Raw genomic sequence first — 24,885 nt, 5'->3', positions numbered from 1 at the left:
TCAAACTCCAATTTTTTTTTCTTCACAGAAATCATCATTGGCATTTCACCAGAAATCTAATGGAGCATAAATCATCTAAAACAAAAAACAAAACAAACACACACCACCAACCAAGCAGGATAAAACAATAAAGCCAACAAAAAGATAAAAGTGATACACATATCTAATCTCACCCCCTCCCCCAAACTTATTACAGAACATAAGTTCGAAAGTAAGTTTGGAGGGATGATGATATGTGTGTCACTACTCCCAGAAAACACATGCTCCACGGTGGTAGTATGGACAAGGCGCGAGTTCCCGCATCTTCCAAGCTCAATACTGCACTAAACTCCCAAACAAAACAAAGAAAACAAAGAAACAAAAAGAAACTAAAAGAAAGAAAACAAAACAACGAAAACGGTTGGGTTACCTCCCAACAAGTGCTTAATTTAACGTCTAGAGCTCGACGATACCTCATGACTCATCCTATCCCCACACGCTGGAAAACAAAGAGGGGCATCAAAACAAGGCAAACCTCTAAATCCCAAAACACCTCTGAAAAGGTAAGCCAAGCAATCACACAAGCAACGATAAAGCAATCGGGATCATTATGCTTCAAAGATATCTCCAAGAACTTGACTATCTTTTCATCTGAATTTGGCTTGGCCAAGCAGCGGGGGATTGGAGCAGCAAGCTTGTACTCAGGCATGGGAGGAGCAGGAATAGAAACATGCTCTATAGCAGCAGAAATATGAGGGATGCTAAAATCCTCCTTAGGAGTAGGGGGCTCATCAGCTGCTATTTTCTCGATCTCCTCATCTTTCTCCTCGGCATCCTGCAGCTTTGAATAAGACTGATGTTGTGCACGCCTGTCCGATTCTTCGAGCAGTCTTTCCAGATCTTCCACTATACGCCTATATTCTGAGGGACACATCAGTCAAACATCAGGAGCCATGAAAAAAAAATTAAAGAAAAGAAAAGCCTGAAATAATGCCTAAGTCCTATCAGGAATATTAAAGTAAATTCTACACAGTCCCCGGCAACGGCGCTAAAAAGTTGATCACTAATTTCTTAGCAACAAAAACTGCAACTAAACAGTGTAATTGTAGCACATAAATAGCAAGTCGAGTATCGTATCCACAGAGACTGTAAAACCGAAATTACTCTATCTATTTCCTAAACAGACACTCACAGTAGACAGGCAAAACAAATAGGGCGGTGAATCAAATATTAAACTTAATAAAATAAAATCTAAACAACAAAAACAATGATAAATAAATCAGATATAAAGAAAAGAAAACTCTGACCCTAGGGATGTACTTTTACTAATTAATTACATGCATTTAATCTATTGATTCAATTACCAATTTAATCCAACCCTGATGAGAGATCACAGAACTATTCACAAGCTTATCTAACGAACACCTATGAAAGTAGATTAATTTACCCCCATTCACATTCAAGACTCCAAGGAATAAATTAATGTCACAGACCGGACCTAATTAAGGATAACTAAGCCGGGAAACCGTGACCAAGGAAGGGAGATTAGAAGCAGGGATAGAAAGGGGCGTGAATAATTAATGAAGGATCGAACTTAATCATTGACAGTGAAGGGGGCATTTATAATATAACTTATGTTTAGCTGCAAAGATTCAAATAACTAGTAAGTTCGGATGAAGCCGACTTAATTCAAAAGGGCTTATTACTGAAGAATACGCAGCGGAAAATTATAAAGAATTGTTGTTTAATCATAAGGGCTCGAATAACTTGTACACTCGGATGAATCCGACTTGACTTAAAAGACATAAAACTCGGGAGTACGCAGTGGATTAACAAATCTGAACTACATGTATGGAGACATGTATCCAAGAGTTCATTTAATAAACTTATGACAAAAGCTCCACTCGTCACTTCATCTTCATCAGCCACTGCTCAACCTGCACATTTAGAAATATATGCAGGGCTGAGTACGAGAGTACTTAGTGGGCACGTATGCCTAAGTATAAAATACATGCTTCATAAAACTGTAAATTGTCATGCCATCATAAACAGTACAGCAAGGGATTTTTCTTGAAAAAGGCCCAAGCTTACTAAATTCTTTCGTGATACTTAAAGCTCGTCTGCAGACTAAGTTCTCTTCGTAATCTATCATATCTGGAACTCTGTGCCGGAGAGGTGGCCACCTCTCACGGACACTTGACCGGCCAACCCGCTAGATGACTCACGGTCCCTCGTGTACACTAGTCAAGGCAGGATAGCTATCAACTGCTCAAGACCCGAATTCGATTACATCATTGGCAAAGCCAAAGCAGATAGATATCATACTTAAACTGAAACATTTTATGGCAAGACAATACTTGAAATAACTTTCATTCAAAGATTTTATCATGAAATAACTTGCTTGAACGTAACATTTAAACTCATTTGATATATATGAAAGTAATGCCCACCTGATAAGCAAACCTTTGTCATAACTTAGTGACTCCTGACTAGCTTTTACTCTTGCGCTTAACATAAGGTCAAACCTTAGCTCGATGAAAATTCTCAAATAAATGAGAATGCGTAATATGAATATGCATGACTCATATTCCCTTTTTATTACTGAGATAATACTTAGGGAAACTTTATCACTAGTCCTTGGTATTAAAAACAATTTAAACCAACTAGGTTTCGTCTTATGACGTCAAGTAATTAACTATATTGATTCGTTCTCATTAGGGTGTTCTAAACTGCCACTTAAACATAATTCCCCCTTCGTGTAGGCAAAGGGAAAATGAATAAAACTCAAACACCCTAAGTTCTTATCTCTCTCTCTCTCTCGTGATCTGCTCTGTCTCTTCGCTCTCTGCTCTGGAAATCAGCTCTGGCTTCTAAATCAGCTCTAGCTGAGTTAGCTCTGAAAAGTCAGCTCTGGCCTCCGAAAGTCAGCTCTGGCGACTTAGCTCTGAAAGTCAGCTCTGGCCTCCGAAAGTCAGCTCTGTCGACTTAGCTCTGGAAAGTCAACTCTGGCCTCCGAAAGTCAGCTCTGGCCTCCGAAAGTCAGCTCTGGCGACTTAGCTCTGAAAGTCAGCTCTGGCCTCCGAAAGTCAGCTCTGGCGACTTAGCTCTGGAAAGTCAGCTCTGGCCTCCGAAAGTCAGCTCTGGCGATTTGCTCGGGAAAGTCAGCTCTGGCCTCCGAAAGTCAGCTCTGGCCTCCGAAAATCAGCTCTGGCGACTTAGCTCTGAAAGTCAGCTCTGGCCTCCGAAAGTCAGCTCTGGCGACTTAGCTCTGGAAAGTCAGCTCTGGCCTCCGAAAGTCAGCTCTGGATGTTCGGCTCTGCTCTGGTCAGCTCTGTTCTGGCGTTTTCCAGCTCTGCTCTGGTATTCCAGCTCTGCTCTGGAATTCCAGCTCTGCTCTGGAATTCCCCAGCTCTGCTCTGGTATTTCCAGCTCTGCTCTGGCGTTTCTGGGCAGAACGACGAGGACTTCCAGTTTCCAAACCAGAGTTCTTCGTCCTTTCTTGCCTCGATTCTCACTCGTACATCGGCCTAAATCTATACCTATGTGAGCATGCTGTGCTTGTTCAAGTTCATCTACGCTTAAAGCTAAAGTTCTCGTCGTTTAATCAAGGTTTCAAGCTGTGGGCTCTATCGGAAAAGTGACTTAACATGCTTCTTGTGTTCGTGCGTATCTAGATCCTAAAACATGCTTTCTATGAGCGTGTGATTCATGCTTGAAAGGAGTGGCAACAGAGGTCGAGAGTCACCTTGATGTCGCGTGCTTTGGTCGGGTAAAAACGATGGTTTTTCCTTCGCGTTTTCGATCGTCGAGGTGCAAGGCGTCGAGAGAGGTGAAGCTCTTGCTGTTGCTGCTGGATTTTCAGAGTGTCGAACAAGAGGAAAGGAATGGCACAAGGGGGTTGAAGGGGAGTTTATATAGGAGCTTGGTAGGTGTACTTGAGTGCCTAGGGGAGAGCTTCGGCTGTAGCTCTGCATAGCGTGGAGGAGGGGTGCAGCAGGCGGCCCTTCGGCTGCCCAGCCAATGGGAGGGCTGCTGCTGCTCTGCCGGCATTGAGGCTCTGCTGTGGTGTTGCGTGGGGAGGGCTGCTGCTGCTCTGCCGGCGTGGAGATGGAGTGTGGCCTTTCGGCTGCTCGCCCAATGGAGGCTGCTGCCGTGGCTGCTCTGCTCTGGCGTGGCGTGGAAGAGGGGTGCAGCAGGCGGCCCTTCGGCTGCCCAGCCAATGGGGGCTGCTGCCGCACCTTTCCACTTTTCCTTTTCTCCATTTTTCCTTCTTTTCTTTACTTGTAGCGTTGGCAAGTGTTGGGATTGGGTGGCGTGAGTGGTGAAGTGATCTAAGAGAAGATCTAAATAAAATCCTTCAGTGTTGGTCACTCTCAGTATTAAAATACTGGTTCCGCGTTTGCTAAAAACGATAATGCTAAATTAAATTCGTAGATTTAATTCGTTCGTCATTCTAATACTTAAATTAAATCCGTAGATTTAATTATCCTTAAAGTCGGAATTAATTCACGACTTGAGCAACCATGTGAAATAAACTCCATCTTGATAAATAACACAACTTAGCTAAGTTGGTTATAACCTCGAGTAATAATAATTATTCATCGACTCAAAGATTCTCATCGCGGTCTTAAACACGCGAAGATAAATAAAGCATACTGCTAGCGTAGTGACTCTGTCACCAAGATACGTAATTCAGAAACATAGCTGAGAACATAAAGTGCTTCATGTACTGGCAGATAGATGCAAAACTGAAATTAAATACTGATAAAAGAGCGGGTCACTACATCTTACCCCTCTTAACAAAAATTTCATCCCGAAATTTGCATATCTCTGCTAAAAAAAAAAAGCTCAGGGTTTTTCTTCATAGTTCAAGTCTGGGCTAAGGATCATCTCTTCTTAGTGGATCACATGCTTTGGATCGTGAACGTACTTCCTGAGTGGTGATACGTGAAAAACGTTGTGGATGTTTCCAAAACTTGGCGGGAGTAGCTTGCCGTAAAAGATCGATGAGGTTACTAAATAGTTATGGAAAATTGCCTTGATGAGGACATCAATATTTGAATCTGGATCTACTGATCTACCCAGGTACTACACGTGATGGACTGGCGGTCTAGCAAAAATCATCACAAAAGAACTTAGTCACGTTACGTCCGGTGGACCAGCGTTTTAGTACTAGTCAAAACAACTAAGCCAACATAGGGGCATACATAAGCATCGGATCAATCATCGTTTCCGAAATACACAAATAACGTCCTACTAAAAACATACGGGATGGTCTAAAAGCATCACGTGCTTGACCCTTGGGTCGAGGCATTCGTGTTTGACTGATTTAATCTAATGAGTACCTGTTTGTCCTTGGGTTACAGAAAATCTACCAACAGCTAGTGGATCGCAATAATTCAAATCACAATTGGCAATTAGGCAAAGTGTTCCAATAATTTACCAAACAATTGAAAATAAATAACCATAGGGTAGAAATGAATTGACTGAAAGGTCGAAATGAAATGACCTAATAGTCTGAACCCGTTTGGCTTTTCAGATGAAGGTTTAAAATATATGGGTTTAAAGACCCATATATGACGACTACTGAGATTTTGGCTATGTGGACTGGCCAGGTCCGACACAACTACTTCTCAGTCACTCGGAAATACTTTCCCGAACTTGGCAACTCTTGTTCATTGGCTGCAAAAGATATATATTTGGTCTAAAATCACCACTTCTCCTTAACATCTTGAACATGTCCTTGAGAATATTCTAGAGCTTCTCAAACTTGGAGTCTGCCTCCTAATTTAATGCAATCCCTAAACATCTTCTATAGGCGAAATAAGGTAGGCTCAACCTTACTCAACAATCTTCCTCTACATGATCTTAATGTAGTACTTCTAGTACTTTGTGTTCCTTCTCATAGCGCTTGAAATGCAACCATATAATTTGAAGCGCTCTCCCATGCCTTTGCTAAAGACCTTCTTAATCATCATACCTTCCATCAGGAAGTGGATTTTGTTTCTCTGAGCATCTTATAGGATATGGGTCACCTCACATAGTACTAAGGCATGTAATGATCTTAGTCAACACTTTCATTCTTCTTACTAAACTAAATGTCTAATCCAATACGTTCTAACAAGGGCGATGTCTCTGATAGTCTAAGGTATGTATACTTAACTTGAGTATACTCGCAGTGTCTCATTAGAATCTCAATTCCTTAACTTCAATATCGATCCGTTGTCGATGCTTCTAACTCTTATTGAACTCTTAACCATCTTCGGGAACTCATTCCCCTCGCATCTTGTCCTTCGATTCGTAGTAGGTGATCGTAATCAACATGGGTTCTAAAACAAGCTCACGTGTAACGTAATAGGTAACTTTAATCAGAAAGGTTTCGAATATCTAAAACTGTAAGCTAATAGTTCTAATCGCAATATTAAAGAATCATGCACAAAGCGTTATAACCCTTTGTGAGCCTAGCTCTGAAATTCGAACATAAATCATGAAGGTTCTCTTCATGTCGTAACTGGTGATAATTGAGGGGTTTGAAATGAGTATTAGCTCATCACACCACCGCTAGCTAATTGCATAAGTCACTCTCATCGCTATGAGCAATGTCTCAACTAAGTTCTGGTCGGGTAAAGCAATAGTTGGTTCGGTATTCTGTCACATGTGAACAGCCCGTGTCACTTACTCGTGTGTGACACTCTTCTTTTCATCTTATTGCATACCTTCTCATTGGATTCTCGTGTCTCTTCAAGTGATATTTGATTTTCTTCCTCTTTCTTGGCTCTTCACTATGGCTATAGTGAAAGATAACTGAGTTTCTAGTTTCTACTGTTCTTCTCGTAACAGTGATCATGCATTCTTAACGCATCTAAGTTCATTGAGATATCAAATCAATTAATAAAGCATAAACCTTAAAAGGTAAGCATCGGCACATTCGTATGAAACGTGAACTTTTCAACGTTTGAAAATCATTACCATTTTCTTTCTCGTTGAGCATGACGATGTGATGAAATGCTGAGCTTTTGTCGACTGACTCTTCCAAACTAATATAAAATTTAGGACTAACTGGGTAACTCTTGGATTCAGAGCAAATGAACAGCTCTGATACCACTCTGTCACAGACCGGACCTAATTAAGGATAACTAAGCCGGGAAACCGTGACCAAGGAAGGGAGATTAGAAGCGGGGATAGAAAGGGGCGTGAATAATTAATGAAGGATCGAACTTAATCATTGACAGTGAAGGGGGCATTTATAATATAACTTATGTTTAGCTGCAAAGATTCAAATAACTAGTAAGTTCGGATGAAGCCGACTTAATTCAAAAGGGCTTATTACTGAAGAATACGCAGCGGAAATTTATAAAGAATTGTTGTTTAATCATAAGGGCTCGAATAACTTGTACACTCGGATGAATCCGACTTGACTTAAAAGACATAAAACTCGGGAGTACGCAGCGGATTAACAAATCTGAACTACATGTATGGAGACATGTATCCAAGAGTTCATTTAATAAACTTATGACAAAAGCTCCACTCGTCACTTCATCTTCATCAGCCACTGCTCAACCTGCACATTTAGAAATATATGCAGGGCTGAGTACGAGAGTACTCAGTGGGCACGTATGCCTAAGTATAAAATACATGCTTCGTAAAACTGTAAATTGTCATGCCATCATAAACAGTACAACAAGGGAGTTTTCGTGAAAAAGGCCCAAGCTTACTAAATTCTTTCGTGATACTTAAAGCTCGTCTGCAGACTAAGTTCTCTTCGTAATCTATCATATCTGGAACTCTGTGCCGGAGAGGTGGCCACCTCTCACGGACACTTGACCGGCCAACCCGCTAGATGACTCACGGTCCCTCGTGTACACTAGTCAAGGCAGGATAACTATCAACTGCTCAAGACCCGAATTCGATTACATCATTGGCAAAGCCAAAGCAGATAGATATCATACTTAAACTGAAACATTTTATGGCAAGACAATACTTGAAATAACTTTCATTCAAAGATTTTATCATGAAATAACTTGCTTGAATGTAACATTTAAACTCATTTGATATATATGAAAGTAATGCCCACCTGATAAACAAACCTTTGTCATAACTTAGTGACTCCTGACTAGCTTTTACTCTTGCGCTTAACCTTTAATGCGAGAACATAAGGTCAAACCTTAGCTCGATAAAAATTCTCAAATAAATGAGAATGCGTAATATGAATATGCATGACTCATATTTCCTTTTTATTACTGAGATAATACTTAGGGAAACTTTATCACTAGTCCTTGGTATTAAAAACAATTTAAACCAACTAGGTTTCGTCTTATGACGTCAAGTAATTAACTATATTGATTCGTTCTCATTAGGGTGTTCTAAACTGCCACTTAAACATAATTCCCCCTTCGTGTAGGCAAAGGGAAAATGAATAAAACTCAAACACCCTAAGTTCTTATCTCTCTCTCTCTCTCGTGATCTGCTCTGTCTCTTCGCTCTCTGCTCTGGAAATCAGCTCTGGCTTCTAAGTCAGCTCTGGCTGAGTTAGCTCTGAAAAGTCAGCTCTGGCCTCCGAAAGTCAGCTCTGGCGACTTAGCTCTGAAAGTCAGCTCTGGCCTCCGAAAGTCAGCTCTGTCGACTTAGCTCTGGAAAGTCAGCTCTGGCCTCCGAAAGTCAGCTCTGGCGACTTAGCCCTGAAAGTCAGCTCTGGCCTCCGAAAGTCAGCTCTGGCGACTTAGCTCTGGAAAGTCAGCTCTGGCCTCCGAAAGTCAGCTCTGGCGATTTGCTCGGGAAAGTCAGCTCTGGCCTCCGAAAATCAGCTCTGGCGACTTAGCTCTGAAAGTCAGCTCTGGCCTCCGAAAGTCAGCTCTGGCGACTTAGCTCTGGAAAGTCAGCTCTAGCCTCCGAAAGTCAGCTCTGGATGTTCGGCTCTGCTCTGGTCAGCTCTGTTCTGGCGTTTTCCAGCTCTGCTCTGGTATTCCAGCTCTGCTCTGGAATTCCAGCTCTGCTCTGGAATTCCCCAGCTCTGCTCTGGTATTTCCAGCTCTGCTCTGGCGTTTCTGGGCAGAACGACGAGGACTTCCAGTTTCCAAACCAGAGTTCTTCGTCCTTTCTTGCCTCGATTCTCACTCGTACATCGGCCTAAATCTATACCTATGTGAGCATGCTGTGCTTGTTCAAGTTCATCTACGCTTAAAGCTAAAGTTCTCGTCGTTTAATCAAGGTTTCAAGCTGTGGGCTCTATCGGAAAAGTGACTTAACATGCTTCTTGTGTTCGTGCGTATCTAGAGCCTAAAACATGCTTTCTATGAGCGTGTGATTCATGCTTGAAAGGAGTGGCAACAGAGGTCGAGAGTTACCTTGATGTCGCGTGCTTTGGTCGGGTAAAAACGATGGTTTTTCCTTCGCGTTTTCGATCGTCGAGGTGCAAGGCGTCGAGAGAGGTGAAGCTCTTGCTGTTGCTGCTGGATTTTCAGAGTGCCGAACAAGAGGAAAGGAGTGGCACAAGGGGGTTGAAGAGGAGTTTATATAGGAGCTTGGTAGGTGTACTTGAGTGCCTAGGGGAGAGCTTCGGCTGTAGCTCTGCATAGCGTGGAGGAGGGGTGCAGCAGGCGGCCCTTCGGCTGCCCAGCCAATGGGAGGGCTGCTGCTGCTCTGCCGGCGTGGAGATGGAGTGTGGCCTTTCGCTGCTCGCCCAATGGAGGCTGCTGCCGTGGCTGCTCTGCTCTGGCGTGGCGTGGAAGAGGGGTGCAGCAGGCGGCCCTTCAGCTGCCCAGCCAATGGGGGCTGCTGCCGCACCTTTTCCACTTTTTCTTTTCTCCATTTTTCCTTCTTTTCTTTACTTGTAGCGTTGGCAAGTGTTGGGATTGGGTGGCGTGAGTGGTGAAGTGATCTAAGAGAAGATCTAAATAAAATCCTTCAGTGTTGGTCACTCTCAGTATTAAAATACTGGTTCCGCGTTTGCTAAAAACGATAATGCTAAATTAAATCCGTAGATTTAATTCGTTCGTCATTCTAATGCTTAAATTAAATCCGTAGATTTAATTATCCTTAAAGTCGGAATTAATTCACGACTTGAGCAACCATGTGAAATAAACTCCATCTTGATAAATAACACAACTTAGCTAAGTTGGTTATAACCTCGAGTAATAATAATTATTCATCGACTCAAAGATTCTCATCGCGGTCTTAAACACGCGAAGATAAATAAAGCATACTGCTAGCGTAGTGACTCTGTCACCAAGATACGTAATTCAGAAACATAGCTGAGAACATAAAGTGCTTCATGTACTGGCAGATAGATGCAAAACTAAAATTAAATACTGATAAAAGAGCGGGTCACTACAATTAACTCCCAAGCGTACACAAAGAATAGCTCCCTATAGTTTCACCTATCCCATTCAAGTGTCAAGGCTACTACTATAACATGCATTCCTGAATCGACTGAACAATTATCGCATTCAAGTCTTCAAATCGAACAACTAGACATGTAAATTATTGACCAAATAATTCACAAGAAATTAAGCACCAGGAATCATGAATCACAAGTTGGAGGGCAAATTGATATCAATAAATCATACACACATAATTAATCAGCTATGTACAAACCCTAGGTTCAGATTAACGAACTAGGTTCAGATTAACGAACTAGCCAGACATACTAAAATAAATCAAAAGCATAAATAAAAAGAAAGCAATAATAAAAACTGAATTATATAAAAACTAAATGAAAAATCTTGAATCTTCAATCCATATAGAAATCCAATCCAAGCAGTAAATACTGGAAAGAAATAAATTCTAAAGCTATGAAATTGAAAAATAAAAGTTGGGAACTGAAAAAGGAACCCAAAATAGGTCAAAAGAAGACCTATTTATAGTGTCAGGGTAAAATACAGTGTTTGGAACCCAGAAGAACTCTAAAAATCGGAAAATCTCGCAAACCCGCTATGTTCTGGCCATAACTTTCTCGTCCAAACTTCGATTTATGATCCGTTTGCGCTCACGAACTCGAATCGAGACGATCTACAACTTTTATTTCAGAATATTTTTCCAAATTCGAACTCAATAAACCTGCAAATTCCTTCAAAGTTCGAGTAAGAATCATGTTTCACAAGATAAAGCAAATTAAGCACAAAACAACTATCAAACACTCAATTTCCTATAAAATTATCATCATATTAACATTAAAAACCATGGAAACATAAGTGTTATCACCTACACAGATCCTACAGAAACTTGGCATCAAAGATTTGAGCTCTGCATCTTATGACTATCCGTTCGTCAAGCACGGGTACTTTGCTATTTATTGGTGTGTTCTAGCAATAGTACCAGTTTATATTCGTATTTTATCAAAAGTCTCCTCCGATGTTCTATCTTTCTGAAGATCGTGAATTTTCTCATCAAGCATCTGTTATCAAGCAAAATCCAATCTGATCAAGATTGTTGTTATTGGACCACTATTAACTCATGTGTTGCTGGTCTTTGTCATTGTTGTGACAAAAATGAGGAGTATATATATTGTCTGTGCTTATGGTCGGTGCTTTTGGTTGTGCGACTCGCGATAGCATTTCATTTATGCTTTTCTATGGTTTTTGAGGGGGAGCAGATTTCCATATTGAGGGGGAGTTCTTTGTCCGTTTGCTGGTGCAGCTTTTGAAAGACTTTGTGTTTTGCTAGCTGTAAGTCTTTTTACTTTTGGGGGAGCTGATCTCTTTGAGGGAGAGCTTATGTTGCTTATTTTTCTGCTGTGCATTCATGAGTTGTGCAGAAATTGGTTTTGTCTACACCAATGACAAATGAGGAGATTGTTAGAGTATTTCTTTACTCTTTGTTTAGTTGTCATTGTGTAGACCAAAGGATGTTTCTTCAGGAGTTCCACAGAATGTCTCTTGTTGGGTTGCTTCTTCCGTTTCAAGTTTCAGATATTCTACTTGTTCTCTTACCTTGCGGGTTTTGGTCTTTTTTTTGGAAAGATATCTTTGACTTGTGCTGACTTGAGAATCCATGTTATTAGGGTCTCTTTGTACCCTAGGAGACGTTGCCTCTTGAAAACCCTACTTGGGCCCTTTACGTCAATAGTTGGCAGACTTTGGGCTCAACCCATCTCTTCACGGGTTTACGTATTTATTGAGATCGATGAGAACTTGCTGCGGCTGCTGCTTTCTTTGTTATTCTTATTATTTTGAGAGAGTATTTTCGTGCAGTAGGAGAGCATACAGTTCGTGTGTGAGTGTGTTGTTGATTCACGCTAGTTCTCTTTGTAAACGTGAGTTAGTTTCTGTTCTTGTTTACTCCAGCCTGTTGGAGTGTTTCATGGTGTTGGTTTCAACGTGGATTGAGGTGCAGTCACGTTCTGTGAGTAAGTTCTATCTTTCTCTTACTTTGTTCACGTAGGTGAAGGTTTGAGAAGAAATAGAGGCTAGGAAGATCGAGTCTTCGCGTGTAAGTCCTTTGTATTTCTTATCATCACTAGTGAACTGTTTGAACTGGGCGTGGCCCCCCAGACGTAGGTATGTTATCACCGAACTGGGTAATCATTGTTGGTGTCTTGTGTTCTTTATTTTCTACACGATTTTATTTAAGTGTCTGCTTGATCTGACTTTGTATGTGCACGAGACGTATGAACTTTGGATAGATACTTTTTCACACACTATATCTTGAAATGAATGGTATGAAAGAACCTCATTCGTACCAGTCGTTCCAAGTGTCGGTGCGCTCATGCAAAAAAATCTCGCTAGAAACTTTGGAGCCACGTTTGAGGCCTTAAACGATTTTTTTTTTTACTCCAGGCCTTGAAATATGAACTCTTCAAAAGAGTTTTACACGGTCATCTGAATCACATTAATGGGAGGTGACGACGCGGTGGTAAGGGCAGGCGGCGAAGTTTACCGAATTCTGGCTAGGCAGACAATATTTTTTCTAAGTTAGATAGTAGTGTTGACTGTCATGGCAGTGATCGAAGAAGGATGATGGCTTGGCGCAAGTTATCGTGGCGACATCACATGATTTTCAGAGGACGGCGGCGGCTGGTGAGAAGAAAGAGAGGGCCGAGAGAGAGATGGGGAAGCAGAAAGAAAAATGAGTTTCAAAAATAGAGATTTAAATTTGAAATGGGTCAGGGTCATTCTCGTCCAAAAATTTAAAAACTGTTTAAAATTTAGTGAAATAATGTCTGTAGACAACTATTGATTTTCAGTATCTTCAATGGCTACCTCAAAAATTGGAGTCAGAGGATTTTTTAGGACAACAACTTATGTTGATTTGGAAATTAGGACAAAAACTTTCGGACTTGTAAAAATAGGACACTAATTTTTTTTAGAGTAAAATATGACACTAATTAATAAGTGTCGTAAAAATAGGATATTTCTCGGCCGATAATTGGCCGAGAAATGTCCTGCGGGTGCAACACTTATTAATTAGTGTCCTATTTTACTCTAAAAAAAATTAGTGTCTATTTTTACAAGTCCGAAAGTTTTTGTCCTAATTTCCAAATCAACCTAAGTTAGTGTCCTAAAAAAGCCTCGAACTCTCAAAAATTGCCTCTTATTTTTATAAATTTATGAAAAAATAAATTGGGGTTGAAGAATTTATTTTCTGGAGAATTTATAAGCTGTTGGAGCTTATTTATATAGTTTATAAATTATTTATGAGCTTGTTCTATCAAATACTTTTCTAAAATCTTTTAATCTCTTAAATAATTTATAAGTTGTTGTAAAGAACTTATAAGCTCAACCAAACACCCCATAGGTTATACTGCGTTTGATTGGGTATGATTCAAAAAATAGAATTTTCGAATAACAGAAAGCTTTTGATCATTTTTATCATTTAAACTAATTTTACTTGATTTAGATTTTATTGAAATAATGAGATTGGAGAAATTATAGTCTTCAAGAGGAAAGAGCAAAAAAGAACAAATGCGCATGCAAAGTAAATGCTCCTGATATGATTAAAACTATTAATCTAAGAGCATCAACATTGGTTGAGTCAATGATTGACTCATTTATGCTCGGACCCACTTATGAGTTAAGTAGTGCATTGAGTTGGTTCATCATGTTGATTTATATGAATTAGTTTAATGTTTTTGAATTTTGATTTAATTAAAATTCAAAAATTTTAATAATTAAAATAACATTAAATTAGATTAAACATAAATAAGAAAAATACATTAATTATAGAAACAAAACATAAATTTCAAATAAACTTAAAGAAGAAATGAAGAAAAAAAAATGGAGAAAATAATGTAGAAATGATGTAGGGAAAAAGGGAGGGGTATTTATAGATGGGAAAAAGAAAAAAAAATTAAAAAATACTACTAGCCATTTTTTTCGTTGAATTCTTCAAATAAAAAATTCTTCAAATTTTGGTGATGCGCCCACCTGTTTCGCCTCTTGAGCTCAACTCATCTCCAAACACTGGAGCTTGAGCCAATCCCTTGCATAGGCCAGCTCATCGCCAAGGTTGACTCGAGCTGGCGGATGTGCTAACCCATTGAGGATGCTCTAAGGTTGAAAGCTAGCATTTTCGTTTTTCAAAATTTTTAATTTAACATCTATTTTGACCTTTTAATCGATAAAACTTTGAACAATCTTCTAAATATATATATAATTGAAAGAACTCGAATTTATTTATTTATTTATTTATTTTAGTATTCACAACATTATGAAGTGAAAAAATTGATTAATATCCATTTCAATTAATTGATAGAATCGAAACGAATAGACTAATGGCTGTAATCAAAAAATCAATTTGTTTAGGGCATCCACTATAGAGAGTCAAGGTGGATTCTTAAATGTGGTAAAAATCAATATGGACTCTTAAAATGCTAGGCATTTTCTGATTGGGTCGTGTTATACACGCCTGGCCACGCCCAATCAAGGTGCGGGAGAGAGGTGGGGTGCGCGCGGGCCTCGTGCGAACCGCCTTCAGCACCCCTCATAGTGGGTGCTTTAAAATACTTTCATATTGATTTTATACAAATTATGAAATTACATAAAACTTTCTTTTTTCTTCTTTTTTTTTGAGGCAGAAATTAAATAAAATCTTAAAACACCGTCAGTTATCCTTATTATCGTCAATACTCCGCCACCACCAATGGCTCACCGCCGCGACGAACCACCGATGTCCGGCAGCGAACCCCCGATGTCCGGCAGCGAACCCCCTCAGCTTCTAATAATACGACCTTCAAACCTCTTCAGAGCGCACCAGGACGGATTCTCAGCCAAGTTCAACGTTCTCAAAGCCTACGAATCTCCGCTCCCAACCGAAACGTTCCTCCGCGAACACGCCCAATCAGCAAAGGCCATCCTATGCTTCAAAGGAAGCCCGATCACCGGCGATCTCCTCCGCCACTTGCCGTCGCTTGGATTGGTTGTGACCTCCGGCACCGGGGTCAATCATATAGACCTCGCGGCGTGCCGGCGGCGGGGGATTCTCGTGGCCAACACTGCTGACGTGTTCTCTGTGGACACGGCAGACTACGCTGTCGGGTTGTTGATTGCCGTGATGAGGAAGATCAGCAGTGGCGATAGGTTTGTGCGGCGGCGGCTTTGGTCCCTCAGCCACGAAGAATTTCCTCTGGGTTTCAAGGTATTTTCCTATGTATGAAATTGTTTGATATGTGTGTATATATAAATACATTTATCCTATACTATTAAATTGTCTAGATTTTAATTTACATTCAATTTCAAATTGATTTTGAAATTGAATGATTATTTTATAGTTATAATCAAATTGAAAATTTATTTATAAATTATTTTCTAAAGTATTTTTATTTTTTGTTTTATTTCTTTATAAAATTGTGAAATTTGATTAATTATAAAATATGTAATACGCACATTAAATTAAAGATCACGATATGTAAATATTTGATTTAAAATGTAAGTTATATTTATTAAAAAAATAAAATTTTAAAATATTCTCTATGCTCTTTCATCTTTTTTTAAATAATTTTTTTTAACTAATTTTTATATTTTCGTAATATCAATTTTTATTATTGTGAATTCATCCTTATTTTTTATTTTTTCAATATTCAGCATAAACATATTTAGTTAAAATTATTCTTTTATTATATATATAAATATGATAATTGATTTGGTATCAATTTTTATGTACATTGCACGAGATGTAAATGTTTTTTTTTTTTTTTGAGGTGACACTAGATGTAAATGTTAATGATGCTTAAATGCTTTCATATTTATTTGTGGATGAATTTTAACCATACACGATACTTATAAAAATACATATTAATGATTTAGAATGTATTAGCATGAAAATAATTGATTTCGTACCTATTTGCGAAATAATGTTATGTCTGTTGAAAGTAGAGAGAAAAGTAGAAGAGAAGAGAACTGCGTAGAGAGCGTAAAGAGAATAAATCTGTAGCAGCATCTTATTATGAGGACTAAATGTCTTTATTTATAGGAGATACAAAGCTAGGGTTAGGTCATTAAGTAGGGAAATATATATATATATATATATTATATTTACAACACTCCCCCTTAAATATCTAATCCTAAAAATGTGTTGTCTCATTAAAACCTTGTTAGGAAAAATTCAATGGAACAAAAACCTAGTCTAAGGAAAAAGAGTACAGCTGCTCCCCTGAAAATGATCATTGTATATCTTTGAGTCGATGCATGTCGATCTTGTGTACTAGCTTTCTGAAAGTTGATGTTGGTAATGCCTTTTGTGAATAAGTCCACCAATTTATCGCTTGATCGAACTTCATGTATCCTTTGAGTTATGCGCAATTTGACTTCAAAGAAAACTCATCATTTGATGTTAGAGTCTAGATGTTCATGCCTTGTTAAAAACCTCTCCGTAAAAACCCTATGGGAAAAATTCGGTAGAGGAAAAAAGTACAAGACATATATTTACTCATATATAACACTAGTTACCTCGTTAAAAACATTAACTAAGAAAACCTTGTAGGAAAAAACTTAGTAAGGGAAAAAGATACAACCATTTGGCCTTCAGGGCCATTGACCTTCAAAGTCTAATTTTCGAAACTATTTAAAAGATTCTGCTCCCCCTCAAGATAACAATCTTGAATGTGTTCAATATAGTTTTCGAAATTAAATAAAGGGTTAAGGTGCAGATACGCCCCTCAAGTGAAGGCCCTTAGAGCATTTCAGTCCTCTTACTAACTGTGTGTGCAGATTGGCCCTCGAACTCAAAAAAATGGTGCAGATCGCCCCCTCTGACTTAACACCGTTATGGGCCGTTAGTCAGAGGGGGCGATCTGCACCGTTTTTTTGGAGTTCAGGGGCTAATCTGCACCTTTTCTCTTTTTGGAGTTCGGGGGCTAATCTGCACACCGTTCATTAAAAAAAATCACATCTCATCTTCTCCAACCAACTTTTCCGGCGTCAATCGCCATCAAATGAGGAAAATCACGAAATCAAGTTCGGGAATTCCAAATCGGCGTCATTGCTCCCAAAAATCACATAATCGAAATGGAAACTCGAATTCTCCCACGAACGTCACCGCCCCCAATTGCAGAATCACCCCCAACGAATCGAACTTCGCCTCGCCGTAGGCAGTGATCGTGACCCCAATTGAGATCGAGATCATGTTGCCCATGGTCTCTGATTTGAAGGCGTCCTTCTTCAACAGCACGCCGATAGTGTAGATGGCGACGGGCATCGTCAGCCTTTATCACCGGATTTGAGAGAAAGAGGCGACTCCTTATCGAGAAAAGCTAGGCAACTCCTCATTGAGAAAAGCCAGGCGGCGGGTTCACCGGATATTGTGGCGGCGATTTCCGACGGAATGGGAGAATTATGGCTCGTCCTTGACGCTAAGCGTGCAGTCGAGCGAGCTCCGAGGTTTAGGGCCCAAGAGAGAAAGAAAGGGGCGGCGCCCTCCGCCGGAGCTTGAATCAGCGACAACGACGATCAAATTTTGAGCGAGAGAGATGAATTAATTAAAAAGTTAAAAGGTGCAGATTAGCCCCTGAACTCCGAAAAAACGGTGCGGATCGCCCCCTTGACTAACGACCCATAACGGTGTTAAGTCAGAGGGGCCGATCTGCACCATTTTTTTGAGTTCGGGGGCCAATTTGCACACACAGTTAGTAAGGGGACTGAAACGCTCTAAGGGCCTCCACTTGAGGGGCCTATCTGCACCTTAACCCTTAAATAAATAATCAATATCATCCATCAATTTTGAATTTCGATTTCTTTCATAACATAGACCAATTGTAATTTGCTTTGAATATAACCAATAACATGGTTAATATCATTTAAAATTCTCCTTCTTGGAGAAACATTAAATCTTGCTAGCAAGTCAATTTCGAATTGTATATCATGCATGATAAAAGTAGTGCTTCAATAGCACACAAGTAAGGAACTTCGGGTCCTAAATAACTTCATTATTTTCTTTTGGTCTATGTGTGTCTTTATCAACTTCAAGTGATAGAATAATCATTTGATAGCTAAAAGGATATGTTATTATTCAAAATCTTCTTTGGGTAGGTCTACTAATACATATAAAATATAGTCGATTGGTTTGAAATACTCCATCTGGGAGATTCTCGATCTTCGGGTCGAGATGATATTTAGTTTAACTAAGTTTTTCAAAACTCATCTTTAGACATGAGTTAACTTCCTCAAGTTTTGAGTATTCACAAATGTTCTTTCTTCGGAAAGAATTCACTTCATGTTTAATGGCCTATATAATAATATAACCATAACGTCTATAAATTTGATATCTATGTCAATGATTATTGCCATAAATGTTATATAAATAACGAAACATAATGCCACGTATAACATGAGAATATATTTGATTTATTTTGGGTTTCTCAAACCCTTGAGCTACTAATCTCGCTTAACATCTTATTATTTTCATTTAGCGAGTTAGGCTCTGCCCCATTGTTTATTTCTATATTTTTCAGTGCTTCTAGCACTCTAATATCATTTGTTTTGGATCCAAATAATCTTCAAATTGAACTAGCAATTTGTTGAGGCAAAAGTTGTTGTCGACAACTATAATTTATTCTATTATACGATTCTCACGTATTCACAAAGTTCATGGCAACTTTAGTAAAACCAAAATTTCACCATTTCCCATAATATTTGGTCAAGTTGATTCGTAATCTCAATATTATGATAATTTAGTGCACGTGCAAAATGTATTGGGATTATCGTCTTTAGGACGATCCTCTTCATGAGGTTTCAGAATTATTTGAGTTCTTTATTTGATTTTGTAATCCGCGGATATTTTATCTTGGGCATCAATAGGTCGTTTACGCTTCTGGCGTCAATAAGAATTAAATCAATTTCCGTCCTTCAGGGACTTCATTTATTTGTGGTGCAATATGATCTATGTATAAGATTTCACTCACGTGGCAGTCAATAATAACTTGTTGAACTTCTAGTTCATTAATGCATGAATCTAACATAATAACTTGTTGAACTTCTAGTTCATTAATGCATGAATCTAACATAATTAATCCAACAAGAAATTTACGGCACTATATAATTCATCATTCACATATATCTCCCACTATTGCCGAAAAATATTTTAAGTTGGATAATCAAAGTATCAATATATGAATTGATCCTCAATTATTGGCTCTATATATGTATTTTTCACAAAGTATACATATAATCTTCGTAGAGCTATGGGTATACTTGAATGGTGATAAAATAATTTAGTAGGTGAGAAATCCTCTTCGAGAGGTATTTTAATCACGCACTAATTGTAATGTAGACAACCCAATCAAGTCTTGAGTAATTTTAAAATCATTCGAGTGTATGAATTCATCTCGACATGATTATATGATAAAATAATAAATCATGTATAATTAGTTTAATTCTTATGGGGAGGATCAATGAAGCTCTTTCGGAGCCCATACAAAAATAATAATCATTTTACAATTGTGTTACCCCTATTCTCAATAAAAGCTCAAAATCAATTGAATTGAAATGAAGAATTGCTCTTCAAGAGCTTGTAATATTCATCATGAATATTAGTTAGGGATGGCAACGGGCCGGATCTGGATCGGGTCTGGCCAATACCAGATCCAGATCCGTTTTCATATACCAGATCCAGATCCAGATCCGTGGATCTGAAAATTTTGGATCCAGATCCAGATCCGTCAGATCCACGAATCCACGGGTCCAGATCCATGGATCTACTATTTTTAAATTAAATTAAAAAAAATTCACAAAATCAACAACATCTAATTTCCATCATGAAAAATATAACACAAAATACTTTTATCTAATTACTTTTAGTATTTATTCTTTTGAATATAATTTATTTATTATTTTTAATTTAGTTAATATTATTAGTAAACTAAATATAAAAAATATATATATAATAAAACGGATCCACGGGTCAGATTTGGGTCGGATCCGGATCTAAAATTTCAAGATCTAGATCCGTCGAGTCCAAAAAATTGAGATCCAGATCCGTTTTTACGGATCTGGACCGGGTCCAAGATCCACTGCCATCCCTAATATTAGTTGTGCTACTTCGGGAGCAACAATATAAATCGAATAGATAAAACAATGTAATAACTAAATGAAATACTAAATAATAAGTAAATACCGAAATAAAGCTTAAAATAAAAATTCATTCTCAATATTTTAATATTCTTCCGGAATATTAACTTTTTATCTCACGTGTTCATTAGGAACACATTATATTTCATATTTAATATGAAGATATATCGTTGTATTTTTATCAAGAACTTCAAGGATTTATTTTTAATAACCTTTAAGATTATTAAGAATTATAAATTCATTCAACAATGATGAATTAATAAAATAAAGCAATCCTTCAGGGATTGTATTAATAAATCAATTCAAATGTGTTCATTGGGAACACATTATATTCAAAATTAAGGGATATCGTTGTGTTTCATTAACAACTTCGATGACTTATCTTTTAATAATCTTCAAGATTATTAAAAATTGTAAATTCGTGTTTCTTCAGGAAACAATAATCTACCATATAAAACAATTTAATAATCTTCCGGGTTATTACTTTTTAGTTATCTATTAAAAGATAAAATTTCAATTCAACAACAATAATATTAAATAATTTCTTTCTTACGGATAACCACACAATTCATCATATACAATTTAATGGTAACTGGCTATAAGAAAACAGGATTAGAGAGCAAATGCACAATGTTCTTCAGACAAATGCTATCAAGGAATTAAACCTAATTCTATATGTAATTTCTTCCTGCTCAAGATTAGAAGCCATGCGTTTGGGTCAATCTGTACATTGCGGGAATAGATAAGCAAATTAAACATACTGATTGATAGAAACATTACAAATTTACAATTGACGACAACGTATATTAAAGTCATATTGTAAATCTAAAAGAAATTGAAGCAATCAAACAAAAAAAATTAATAATACTCCTTCGATTGCAAATATCAAGCAATGATTTTCAAATCTATTGCAATACACGAATTTATAACATTTTCATTCATCTCTCTCATCATTTTTTTTTCAATTTCAAGGTAATAATTCAAATACCACATTTATACATCGAATATGAATTACCTTGTCGGAAAGACACGATTCTTTCCTATGGCATACCTCCAATATTGATTCAATTGGCTTTCATATGGCATATCTTCAATTGGTTAGAGACTCGTGCTGATAACGTGTTGAAAGTAGAGAGAAAAGTAGAAGAGAAGATAATTGCGTAAAGAGCGTAAAGAGAATAAATCTATAGCAGCATCTTATTATGAGGACTAAATGCCTCTATTTATAGGAGATACAAAGCTAGGGTTAGGGTTTAAGATTAGGTCATTAAGTAGGGATATATATATATATATATATATATATATATATATATATATATATATATATATATAGGGGAGGGCTAAAATAAGAGCATTTGTTAAGATATAAAATAAGAATCATTTTCAGCCCTTAGATCATCAAGATCTACGGTTGATTCGTAATCCTGTTGGATGAATTTATGGTCCTGAGTTCGAATCCCAAAGGTAGCAGAAATTTATTTTTCACAATTCATACCTTTATACAGCGAATTCATACGTGTTCTACATAAAATACATAAATTAAAAATTACTCTTATTTCTTATTTTAAGATGTGCTCTCACGGTAGCCCACCCATATATATATATATATATATATATATATATATATATATATATATATATATATATATATATATTTACAACAATGTCTTATATTTAAGTACAAGAATGCGACTACCAATTAGTAGTTTCGAAAATATAAGGAATTCTTCCTTCATAAAATCACGAATAATTTTTTAATAAAAAGTATTCGTGTTGAATAATTCCGAAAAAAATTATTAAAAACTGCAAAAATAAGTGTAGGTATTGAGTGTATCGAAACCATTTCATACTATAACTCCTAAGAATGCGTTTACTTTGATGAAAAACAAGAGAACAAATATATTTTCACTAATTTTCTATTATTTTCACATATTTATTATGATGGAAAATTTTATTCGGTCATGGTGAAAATTTTTCTCGAAACAACTCATTTTTACTGTTTTTCTCTTCAATATTGTATAATACTTAAAATCTTATGATAGAGGTGTGATGAAATATTTTCCAATATTTTATCATCTTTTCATCTTTAGTAAACATATGATAAGAAAATGAGAAAAATATAACATTTTTTCATATTTTCTTATCCATTATTTTTCAATGAAAATTTTACAACCAAAGTAAATGCGCCCGAAAAAGAAAATGAAAGTAATTGTAATCTTCCACAAATTAAAATTTAATCAAGTTCAGGCTATACCAATAAATTTACACAAATTCTCCTGTGCACCTGGGTGTAAGGTGTCGTTTCGATAACATGATAGTGTCATTTAATGTTAGTGTCATTTCAATATAGTGTTAGTGTCATTCGCGACAATATTATTTATATAACATGATAGTGTCATTTGTAAAATAAAATATTGTTAGTGTCATTTCAAGATAATGTTAGTATTAGTGTCATTTAGTGTAAGTGTTAATGTCATTTTGCACCCGGGTGCACAAGAGACCACCTCATAAATTTATTGGTCATGTGTAGACGATAGCATGCACATTTTCTCATATTCCCCCAAAGTAGAAAGTTACCATTTTTATAAGATATGCGTGTTTTTCTTTTTTTTTTTAATATAATGCATTTTTGAATGTTGATGATTTCAGTTAAGAGACAAGCGAGTCGGAATAGTGGGATTAGGCAACATTGGCTCAAAAGTAGCAAAAAGGCTTGATGCTTTCGGCTGCAAAATCTCATACAACTCAAGATCCCAAAAGCCAAGAGTCCCCTACAACTTTTGCCCCACACCTCATGAACTAGCCTCTCAATCTGACATCCTATTGATTTGTTGCCCGTTGACGGAAGACACGCGTCACATGATCAACAACGACGTGATGAACGCCCTCGGGGAGGAGGGCGTCATTGTTAACATTGGGAGGGGCGCGATCATTGAAGAAGATGCATTGGTGAAGCATTTAGTGGCGCGTAGAATAGCAGGTGCTGCACTAGATGTCTTCGAGAACGAGCCCCGTGTTCCCGTGGAGCTCTTCGAAATGGACAACGTTGTTTTGTCGCCTCATCGAGGTTCCTACACAAAGGAAGGCTATTTCGATGCTTTTCGGATTGTGGTTGAGAATTTAGAGTCCTTCTTCTTAAATAAGCCCTTGGTTTCTCCTGTTAGAATTGAGGAATAAAGGTTATTGGGTAAATGTCACTTTCTGTCCCATCATTTAAGTGAATTCTGAAAAATGTTTGAATTTAAAGGTATTACCAAAACGATATTCAACTTACCGAAAAAATATTGTTTGTGTTCTATTAATATTTTTCGACTCTCGGAAATTGAGGTGGATTACCTGATTTCCAACATGGCTTGTCTACATGAATTGAAAACAAAAGTAAAAGAAATAAAGGAAAATACACCTAATTCTGATCTTTGTCTTCCGTTCATGCTACATAAAACCTTATCTCTCTTATCTTTATCCTTCTCCTGAAAATGCCGCCAACCATCGTTTGCCATCTCAAAAATCCGGAAAGGCTAACGCCATCTTTCTATTCCTCAATTGTTGCTAGGGATGTGCAGTGGGTCGAACCTGGATCGACCCGTCGGGTCTGCTGGACCGAATATTTTGAGAGGACGAACTGACTCGGACCGAAAAATATGTGCGGGCCGACCCGGACCCGGACCGAAGTCCGGATCCGACCCGCCGAGGCTAGAATTATTAATTTTTTCCTTTTTCGCACTTAATTTCCATACATAAAATATGATACCAACACATATCAATATCATAGTTCCACCATTCGCAATCCACAACTAAATCTTTAGGGTTAGAAATCTGAATTTTAAATTTTATTAATACTATTTTAAATATTAAATATATAAAAAATAACTAATTTATAAAAACATGGGTTGGTCCGAGTTGGACCGGGTTTTGACCCGGACCAACCCGACAAAAGTTCGGTCCAAGGAAATTGACCCGGACCGAATCGAACATAGGTCTTGGGTTGGTCCGGCCCGGACCGAACCCGTCAGTCCAGGCGGGTTCGGCGGGTTCGGGTTGGGTCTGCACACCCCTAATTGTTGCCTCTCTTATGCCCAAACACCCACAAATTGGAATCCCTTTCAAGAAGCTATCGCCCCTTCTCAAAATCTCACCCATTCTCGCTGCTTTCGATAGCAGCTTCGCCGCCTCCGATTCCAACTGTCTCATTTTCACTTGGTCAGATGTCCGACTACTATAGGCCGCCTTCGTTCCATTTTCCTCCTTTTGGTCTATCAGTAGCAGCAACGCCACCAATGCCAAACCATTGTTGCTTGCTCGCGTCGGCTCACTTCAACCGCCAACAACCTCATACACCTAGCGGCTAGCAAGAAGCCGCCACCGTCGCCGAACAATGACCATCAATGCTATTTTTCTCTTTATTTTTCCG

At 37.9% G+C, this 24,885-nt stretch overlaps 1 protein-coding gene across 1 annotated transcript; it reads left to right on the top strand.

Moving 5' to 3' along the window:
* The first annotated feature begins 14,706 nt into the window (after positions 1–14,706).
* LOC131019306 (glyoxylate/hydroxypyruvate reductase HPR3-like) lies at positions 14,707–23,881 on the top strand. The gene is made up of 2 exons (XM_057947882.1): positions 14,707–15,549; positions 23,124–23,881. The coding sequence occupies exons 1-2, from the start codon at positions 15,055–15,057 to the stop codon at positions 23,649–23,651; spliced, it is 1,023 nt and encodes a 340-aa protein (XP_057803865.1). The 5' UTR covers positions 14,707–15,054; the 3' UTR covers positions 23,652–23,881.
* The last annotated feature ends 1,004 nt before the right edge of the window (positions 23,882–24,885 follow it).

Source organism: Salvia miltiorrhiza, chromosome 1 (assembly GCF_028751815.1).
Source record: "Salvia miltiorrhiza cultivar Shanhuang (shh) chromosome 1, IMPLAD_Smil_shh, whole genome shotgun sequence".
Taxonomy (NCBI): Eukaryota; Viridiplantae; Streptophyta; class Magnoliopsida; order Lamiales; family Lamiaceae; genus Salvia; species Salvia miltiorrhiza.
Note: the sequence above shows the minus strand (reverse complement) of the source record. Positions and strands in the feature narration are given on the sequence as shown.